We start from the raw sequence: 10168 nt of genomic DNA on the forward strand, positions 1-10168 counted from the left end.
CAAACCTTAAGTCAATTTTACTAGTTATTCCTTATTTTTAGTTACTCCAACTTAAGGTTTACATTAACATTTCATACACTGATAACAATTTACAACATATTAATGACCTTTTAACACTGGAGTTTTGTTTTTGCCTTGAATTGCTTGAAATTAATATTGCTAGCTCTGCTTTATGCTTAATTTTGCCTGATAAGACTTTGTGTACTTATATTCATTTTGATTCTCCATTCATTAGTTCCTCCTATCATTTGCTAATCAACTATAGTACACTTTCATAAACTTATTTTGTAAGTGACTTGGGCATCCTTTTTTTTCAATCGTTCTACATTGTCTATTATCTTGGCTGGTCCTAGACTTTGTGTTGTAGCTTTTCCTCTGGAAGTCTGTGACACTGCTGCACTGTTTCCTAATGCTCAGTGTTATGCAAGTCTGAGACCAGTTACATTTTTGTTTCTTGGTAAATAATTTTTCTCCCCAACTGCTTTTAGGCCACATCTAACTTGCATAAATGAAGTTACTGCCTATTTCCCAAGTCCATCCTGCAGCTTCCCACCTTCACTCACAGTTCCATCCACTTATTGTCCTCTTGTTGGAAAATACCCTCTCTCAAGAGCCAATTCAAATACCACTTGCTCCAAAACACATTTCCAGGATTCATACTAGTCAGAATTAACCCATCCTTTATCTAAATTTATGTCACTGTTGTACTTCTGTAGCACTGACATCTACAGTGTATTATTAAAGAATATACACCAGAGTGGTTTTAAGTAGGTTCTGGAGTCAGATCACCAGAGCTGAAATTTCAAACCTGCCACATTGTAGTATTTGTTCTTCAGTAAGTTACTGGGTTTTCTGTGCCGTTAACTCATCTGCAAAATAGTGCCTAGCTCATGGAATGTTTGTGATGATTAAATAAGCTAATATACATAAAATATCTAGGTCACTCTCTAGAATATAGTAAGTGTTATGTGAGGTCCTGATATATATTACGGTATGTATGTATGTGGCATGTGTTCTCCATTTGGGATGAGAAAAATTATTACGAGAGAATGAAACAGGTGCTACCAAAGGTTTAAGTATTCAAAGGATGGGACAATTAAACATGAATTAAATATAATCAGCTTAGGGAAAGCAAGGGCATTTCAACTGAATCCTAAGTATTTCAACTACATAGAATTTTAAAAGCACTTTTGCATGCACTAGTTCATTTCATCCTTAAACTCTGTAAGGTAATTTTGTTTTAGGGGGGCAGAAAAAAAGGATGGCAACTCAAATTGCCCAAGACGCAAAGAATTAGAAAGTGAAAGCTAACATTAAGAGAAGTATCACTGTACTTGGAGCTTGGTAAGGTTGTTCTCTATACATCTGCATTTTTCCATCAAGGATGAATGCGGACGCAATACATGGATTGAACAGACAGGACCAAAGGTAGGGAACAGTATTCCAAGCTTTGTAAACTGCTTAAATAAACAAATGGTGGTGTGAAATGACATGGCTTTCTGGGTAAACTGAAAATAGTGTGCTAAAGATGGAACACAGCACAAAGCCTTGCAAAGCAAGCCTTTGGCTGAACTGAGTAACATCTTTCAGATGCTATTCCTTCAGTTTAGCAAACATCTATGGCAATAATCCCCAGGCTTCTAGCTGAGGAATCGATCAATATAACTGTGGCCTCTGTCTTGAAAGAGAGAGAGCAAGAGAGGGAGGGAGGGAGGGAGGGAAGGAAGGAAAGAAGAAAAGGAGGAAGGGAGGGAATTTGTCATATGACATTACCTAATTGGGTGTTTTAAAAATTCACAACAGGAGGTTCTATAACATAAAAACAGTAAGCATGATTATACAAAGGTAATTCCTTTTTCTCACTAAAAATGTCTTAAATGAAATCTTAATTCTCAACAAGATTAACAATTTTACTACTAACTGACAACTGATTTTGAAACATAGCAAACCTAGTTTCCTCATCTTTGGGATACAGCAAAACACGAACAGAATACGTTAACATTACTTCTTCATCTTTTTTTTTTTTAATATAAATATTTTATTTTTAAGTAATCTCTACACCCAACATGGGGCTTGAATTTACAATCCTGAGATCTGGAGTCGCATGCTCTACTGACTGAGCCAGCCCGGTGCCCCTGGGTCAAATGTTTATCGAGTACCCTGTGCAATGTGTTAGGTGCTGGCATTAAACAACAGTCCTGCACTTGTTAACGTTACTTCTGAGTGCAAAGAACCTAAGTTGCATATAATTCATCAGTTATATTATTAATCAACTGTGAAATTGTGAAAAAGTCACAACTCCTCTGGGCCTCAGTTTCCTATACTTGCAAAATATTGTTCCAATTTTAAAGCAGTTTGAGTAAGACTCTGAAACTCTGTACTATTTATCAATGAAAAAAATAAAAACAAAAAATAAAAATATAACACATCTACCTAGTCTCAAAACTTTTGAATTACTGTCCTTCCATTACTTTCAAAATCACATGCAACTAATACCAGGTATTGCAGATAGCTCACTTGGTCTCATCAATTAGTCATATATGAATAAAATCACCTTAAAACATATTCTACTTAAATTAAATCTTTCAGTGTGTACTCTGAGCAAAATGAGAGGTCTAATCACAGGTTAACATAAGAAGTATCTGTCTCAAAATAATGCATTCGACAAGTCTCATCATTGAAACTCCCTTTATTTTTCCTTCAGTGGAGCTGAAGTATTCCCGAAGTCCTGAGTCAATGGTTTCTTCTTAGTTCTCCAGCAGCTGTCACTGGTCTTCTTTTGGTCTGTTCAGTAGAAAGTGAACTAGCTGGAGCAGGACATCATCATCAAAACCTTTCACATTATGGTCTTCAACTGTTTCATAAAGAGGCTTACTTTGTGTCCCCCAACATATATTTTTACGAGGGTTATTTTGATCAGCTTGTGCCGTCAGTGCCAAAGTATTTAACTGGTAGCAGAAAAAGGAAAAGTATTTTCCATCTGTGATCACGCCCTGAGAGACAAAAGGCCGAGTAACATCTGCTTCACTCCAAAAGCCTACAGAAAAAAGTCATACTGAAATTTACACAGAGAATGTATTTCACCAAAACAAAACATTTACACATTAGAGGGTATCACATATCCCCTAAAATCTAAATTATTTTACCTACTAAATTCCTGAAGATCTCAAAGTTTCCTAATCTTCTCCATTCTAATCCTGTATTCTATTTCTGCATCAAAAATTACTTCCTCCTTTGTGACACCCCCAAACTCATGACACATTCTCAACAACTTCACTCTTCAACGGCTTTCAACCTTAACTCACTTCATCTAAAAAAAGCAGCAAGCTCTGTCGATGCAGATCTCCCCTACATCTAGTACCAACTGCGTTCATTTTCCCATTACCAGTAGCATCTAGGACCCAATAACCATTACGGCCATTTACTTCACCAAAATCTACAAAAAAATACCTTCAGAAAAAAACGGACTTTCTAAGGACTTCAATCATGTGCTTAGACAAATTCTATTCTTCCTTTACATATTTTGAAATTGGTTCTATGAGCTGCTGTTATTTCACCTTGTGTTATCTTGTGTCATAGGTTCCAGGATGCTTCTAATACCTTTACTACTCATACTTTCTGGCTTCTCGTTCTAGACCGACTGGCTTTAACCCAGGGCCAAGCAGTAATGTTCTTTCCTCATACATATTTTCTATCAGCCTTCATGAAGACAGCCAATGAATAATATTGTTAGCATTTGTAATTACACGTAGGAAAAAAGAAGCACTTTACTTTTAATGCACAAACAGTGCCATTCTAATGCCTTTGAGAAAGATTCCTGTTTCTGCTTCTGTCTAATCTTATTCCTATTCTCTCCATTTAAGTCAAAAACTGTAAAAGACTAAGTTATATATATATGTATGAAGAAAACAGGTAAGCCCAGAAATAATTAAATCTGTATTAAATTCCTCCTGGGAACTCATATAGGATCAATCTGGTTACATATTATAGTTTATTACTTCAGGTTTTGTAATAAAATTCCAATGCCTCACAATGAGCTCTGAGATCTGGCATCTGGCTGGCTTCCTTTATCTCATCCTCCATCATTCTCCCCCTCCCCTTTCTTCATTGTTCTTTAAACACCTCAAGTCTGTTCCTACCTCAGGGGCTTACCTGTATTTCTTTTGCCTAGAAGTGTCTTTCCCTCAAGTTTGTGCTCGGGCAGCTCCTCAACAGTCAGGTCTTCATCCAAATGTCATTTTTTAGAGACCACCCCCTTAATTACTCCATTTAAATGGATTCGGCCCCGTATTTCACTTATACCTGCACCCGGTAAGCCATTCTATCCCTTATATAGTATATTTCCTCCATACTATTACCACTAGCTAAAAATACTACATGTTTATAATCTTTTACTCTCCTCACTATAAGCTCCAAGACAGTAGGATCTGCCTGCCTCATTCAACACTGCATCTCCAAGGCCAACACCACCTGGTTCCTAAAAAGCATTCATTATTTACTGGATGAGTAAACAATCTCTTAATCCACATCCTGGATATAGCCCTCAAAGATATTATACAGAATAGTTGTGATTTAATCTAAAATTTAATCCACCAAAGCATTTCCTTTTCCAGCTTCAGAAAGCTGCTATCATCTACAGAGCTGACTTAGTTGGCTAGTCTTTCACCTGCTTGAGAACACCAGAAAATAATTCATTCACACAAAAGTGGTCAAAGTAAAAGATCAAAGTAACTATCTACACAGCACCTGCCAACTGCAAATGTAAAATATTTAATTATGAATTTTAAAACAACCGTGTTTTGTGTCACTGCAATTTTTCAAAATGTTAAGATTCAACCTACAACACTTAACCCAAAGAAACAATTAAACTCTTAAAAGGTCACAGATATCTTCTAAGAACAATGCCATAAAATTAGTTTTACCTTGATACAGAGCTTGTGCTCCAGTCCAAGCAAAGAGGCTTGCAATAGCATTAGCTCTAAAAACAACTTCTATCTGATCGGCACAGTTCTGTTTCAAAAGCCTTTCCCTTTTTAATTTGTCAGGTAACAGATGAAACTGTGTGTGACCATAACAGTATGGGTCTGCTGTCTTTGAGCCTGAAGAGCAAAATAAAAACATTTCAGATGAAATGTACATGTGAACATCTGGAGCACACATCCTTAGTCTCTGCTTCAAACCCATCTTTCTCCTCCATACATCCTGTGATCAGTATTCGAAATATACAAGCGGAAGGTTGATTTATTTATTTCATTGATTATAATGAGGTTAAACTTCACATGAAAGTACAATCTGCTAGCTATCATCAAGCCCACTATGATGACACAGGATAAGTCAAAAGAATGTTATGTAAAGTTTATTTAAAATTCCCTATTTAGTTTTTTCAAACCTTTTATTCATCATTGGGAGCTATGTTATTTTCTTTGTCTTACTCTCCACATGATACCAACATTTCATTAAAAAGTTTCCTTTATCATTTTAATGTAATAATTACATACCTTGCTCCTAATTTTTTTTTAAAAAATGATTTTTATACTGTATTTCCAAGTAAGGAAAATGAGAGCCAATATTTCATGATGTGTTGATATTGACTTTAGTAGTAAAGTCTTTTCAACCAAAAGTTCCACAGTTCACACTCTAAGACCACAGTGACACTGAAGGGGCTGGTAAAATACATCTGGAGGACTAGCATAAAACTGGTTTCTTAAAATCTTCAACTTTTGTCTATTAATTCAACTTGGAATTAATAGACAAAAAGATAGCAAAAGTATAAGCTACACAAGGGCAAACATCAGGCCTTATTAATTTTTATACTCCTAATGGTTATCACAGTGTGTGGCACAAACAGAAGACTTTTATAAAAAAGCCAATCACTGCCTCAAGTCTGGCTCTATACTGGTTTACTCCTGAAAAAGGACAAATTACTTTTTCTACATAATAAATCAATAAAAATACGTAAAACTATTTTTTAAAGTTAAATGCTGCTAGTTCAGTAGAAACAAGTAAAATTTTAAATGGTGAGCTGAAAGGATATTTTTCCCCCAATTTTCATGCGTATTACAACAACCTGAGATTATGAATTGTATTGCTTGTAAACTATCTGAACTTCTTGGTCATCAAGAATTAATTATGTAAATCTGCACAGGATACTTAGGACACATTGATGGCAAAATATTTCAAAAGAAAAACTTACCAATAAATATGGTATTTTCATACTGTCGTTTGAATAAGGGAAGTTTGTCTGGCTTACAAGTTATAACAGGGATTTCAACAGGTATAGAATAATCCAGTGGCACAAACTTCAAGAAAAAGAAAAGTCATAAATGAATTCACAGCAACGCTAGTACTAATATATAAATTTTACTCACTTTTTTTTTTTTTAAGATTTTATTTATTTATTTGTCAGAGAGAGAGAGAGAGAGAGAGCGCACAAGTAGGGAGAGCGGCAGGGAGAGGGGGAAGCAGGCTCCCTGCTGAACAAGGAGCCTGATGCGGGACTTGATCCCAGGACCCTGGGATCATGACCTGAGCCGAAGGCAGACATTTAACTGACTGAGCCACCCAGGCGTCCCAACTCACATTCTTAATAGACTTAAAAATCTCAAAATGAGATGTTTTTTACAAAATGATTTGGTAACACCACCATCTATTGATGGGCCAAATCCAGCCAGCCACCTGATTGTACAAATAGTTTTACTGCAACACAGTCAGGCACATTCATTTACATATGGTACATAACAGCTTTTACATTATTTAAGAACTAAGATGAATAGTTGCAACACAGACTTGTGTCCCCCCAAAGCCTAAGATATTTACTGTCTAGACTTTTACAGAAAAAATGTGTGTGCGTGTGTGTATACAGACACACAGACAACACTCAAAATATACTTATTTTCTCTAAAAGAACTATAAATTAAAAAAAAAAATGACCAGCTTGTAATTATAAAAATGCCTTGATTTATGATTAGGTAGTGTAGTCTATCATAAATTACAATCATAAACTATTATCAATTGTTTATATGTATTTTTAAAGATTTTATTTATTTGAGAGCAAGAGAATGCGCACACACACAAGCGGGGGGCAGCGGGGGGAGGCAAAGGAAGAGGGAGAAGCAGACTCCCCCGCTGAACAGGGAGCCCGATGGGGACTTGATCCCAGGACCCTTACTGACTGAGCCACCCAGGCAGCCCAAAGTTTTTTATAGTAAGAAAAAGTGCAGTAAGAAAAAGAAAAGATTTGTATGATCCTGAAAACTGACGCCTTAATCTTGCTTAAAAATTATTATTTGACCTTTGAGCACTATACACACCATAACAGGTTAAAAAGCTAAAAAAGAATTTCGGATGAGAAGTATGTGAAAGAAACTCAAAAGGGATCCATCCAAAACTTTTTATTCTACTAAGCCCATTACCTAAGCTGCCTATGACATTTCCTCATCAGATATCAGTAGATATACATGCAATAAATCCTTACCTCTGGGAGTTGTTTGGATATTCGAATCTGGTTGTGTGGTTTATCATTTATTTGGTATCGCAAAGCATCAACTCGACCTTTCCGATGACCACGAGGAATAATTTCTTCACCTCGCAGCCAGTAAAAGTGAACTGGGCGTTTACAATCTAACAAAAGATATTCAAAATTTTATTTAATCATTTAGATCAATTTGGTTATTATTAGAATACCAGCAATACAGAACTTAGTAACTGTGGAAATTAAAAATTATCAAAAATTACTCTTTGTTGTAAGATAGAGTCTGGGTTAGCTGATTATTTAACTTAAATGACTGTGACTTAAATATAATGCTCAAACATTTATTGTCTACTTGTGCCATCCATCATACATACACTAAACACTGTAATGGAAGAGGTTTGTCAGTTAAGAATAAACATAAAGAAAATAAGACCAAAAGGAGTATCACTCACCAGAAATAAAAAGTTTTTATAGGAGTCAGAATTACTAAATCAATCCTCACAATAACTCTCAAAGGTATGCATACAGTTGTCATCACCTCCATTTTACAGAAGAGGGATCTGGGTCTTGACAAAGTCAAGTTCTCCTAGGCCAACAGTCAGTAGTCAAAATCCCCAAGGCTTTTCTCAAGACCACTTCCTTCCCAACTGAGACAGAAGTAACACGCACACTACAGGACTCAGCTGAACACATATCTACAGTTATAACAACATTAAGTCAATGAATATTTATTATGACACCTACAAGGCAGTAGATATAAAGTAATGAATACCTCAAAAACACGGATTTTTAAAACTGTCCGTTAATTTTTCATGTCTGCACTGAGGAGTTAAAAGAAGTTTAATCACTGATTGTTTCCTGGGAACCCAAAATGGCTAGGTTTGAATCCTGAACTCAAATCTACCAGCTACAGGCTCTCTGACTAGGTTCATTTTACCTTTCTGTACCTCAGGGTGGTTTTCCCATTCATAAAACAATGCTACCTACTATAAACGGTCATCGTGAGGATTACCGGTTGGCACATATAAAAATTTAGAACAGGGCTTGGTACATAGTTAAGTACCGAGTAAATGTTAATTTTAATCAGTATCACCTTTAACGTTCACACTTCTACGAGAAAGTACTATTACCGTAATTCTCATCTTGAGAAAGAGAAAAACTACTTTAACCCAAAAGAGGTTAATGAACTGACATACAGTCATGTAACTTTTTGGTGGAAGGGCCAAAAGCCAACTTCAAGTCTGCCCCTTCTCTTAACACTGCTCTTCCATTCCATTTGGCTGGACCTTCACAGAGCAGAACCAAAGACTGGAATCGTGGAAGGTTGTACATACAGCTAGTAAGCGGCAGCACAGGGCCGGAAGGGAACCCAGTCTCCAGATTCTTAGCGCTGTGACTGCTATTTAAAACTGGCGGCGCCCAGCGAGGCGCGAAGGGGCTAGAAATATAATTAACAATGCAGAAAGAAAGAAAGGCACAGTCCCCTCCGGCCCCGCCCGGTCTGGCAGCCCCAAGGCTCACCGAGGGTGGCGGTGGCCAGGGCGGGGTTGTGTGCGCTGAGCAGGCCCATGAGGGTGGCCACCAGCTGATCCAGGAACGGCGAGGCGATAGCCTCGCGGTCCTGGTAGAGGGGAGGGCGCCGCTTGCGCCGCAGGTAGAAGTGCTCCTGCAGGAGGCAGTCACACGCGGCGGCGCGCAGGGCCGCTAGGTCCAGGGCGGGCGCGGGCTCCGCGGGCTCGGCTGGCGGCGGCGGCAGGCCCGACAGGAACGCGGTCTTGGTGAAACTCTGATACCAGCGGTCAGCGTTCAGGGCGAAAGTCTGCGGATAAACCACGTACTTCATGAACTGCATCTTGGTAAGGATTCGCAGCTTCTCGTCCACCGACAAGGCCTTGTGCACCGTCGCCTGCCACCGCTCCACTCGCCGCTGCCGTGCCGCCTTGCTCTTGGCAGTCAGGGAGGCCACAATCGGCGGGTAGCGCGCGACGGGGGCCGCCGTGACATCGGGGCCGGCCACTTCTGGAGCCGTGACGGCGGCCTCGGCCGCAGTGTGCAATGACAGCCCCGGTCCGCGGAGCACTAGCCTGCAGCACCTGGCCGCCGCCATCTTTGCTCAAGGTTTCGGACCCAGAGGTTAATTTCAGGAAATGTCGCTGCGCTCTTGACGTAAGAACCAATCGAAAGCGGAATTTCAGCCAGGCTTGGGGAGGCGGATTCTCAGTGGGCCTGAGATACGTTGCGTCATATATGTCTTAGCCAATTAGATCACTTCTCCAACTTAGTTTCCGGCGCCCCGGGAGAGTTCGTAGACCGGAGGCAGAACTTGCTGCCGGTTAGGTTTTCCGCGGGCCGGGCTGGGAGGAGTGAGACTTCTAAGTAGGGGTTGCCACCAGCTAGGTTGCTCTGCCGACCGCGGCACAAACCTCTTGCCAAAAATCATTTAGGAACTTTCTGCACCGGAACCTCTAGCATTTATTGGTTTCATTAGTGTGTGGCACATCCCACCTCTTGTCTTCGTTCTTAGAGTCGAAATTTAATGAAAATACTGTTCTAAATGTTTTATAGCTAATACGTGCTTGCTTTTAAAATGACGCAAGCATAACTCATAGATGACCACTGCTAATCTGTGGAAAAATAATTCCATGTTTCTTTATGTTAATTGATATATAATTTGTTTTAATTCCCCTAATTTACAAA

General features: G+C 38.8%; 1 protein-coding gene across 1 annotated transcript; it reads right to left on the reverse strand.

Annotated features, from left to right (window-relative positions):
• Positions 1-246: 246 nt before the first annotated feature.
• Positions 247-9693, reverse strand: MRPS30 (mitochondrial ribosomal protein S30). Its single transcript, XM_035727805.1, has 5 exons — positions 8993-9693; positions 7475-7620; positions 6194-6299; positions 4923-5099; positions 247-3037 (listed from the first exon to the last, which is right to left on the reverse strand). The coding sequence occupies exons 1-5, from the start codon at positions 9576-9578 to the stop codon at positions 2766-2768; spliced, it is 1287 nt and encodes a 428-aa protein (XP_035583698.1). The 5' UTR covers positions 9579-9693; the 3' UTR covers positions 247-2765.
• Positions 9694-10168: the final 475 nt, after the last annotated feature.

This window comes from Zalophus californianus, chromosome 5 (genome assembly GCF_009762305.2).
Source record: "Zalophus californianus isolate mZalCal1 chromosome 5, mZalCal1.pri.v2, whole genome shotgun sequence".
Taxonomy (NCBI): Eukaryota; Metazoa; Chordata; class Mammalia; order Carnivora; family Otariidae; genus Zalophus; species Zalophus californianus.

Excerpts from the sequence above, each read along its gene's own strand:
- MRPS30 (XM_035727805.1), bottom strand. The coding sequence starts at position 9,578 with ATGGCGGCGGCCAGGTGCTGCAGGCTAGTGCTCCGCGGACCGGGGCTG. Across the intron at positions 7,621-8,992 it reads CCTGGCCACCGCCACCCTCG|ATTGTAAACGCCCAGTTCAC; the intron begins GTGAGCCTTGGG and ends ATCTTTTGTTAG. Across the intron at positions 3,038-4,922 it reads AGCACAAGCTCTGTATCAAG|GCTTTTGGAGTGAAGCAGAT; the intron begins GTAAAACTAATT and ends TTTTTTCTGTAG.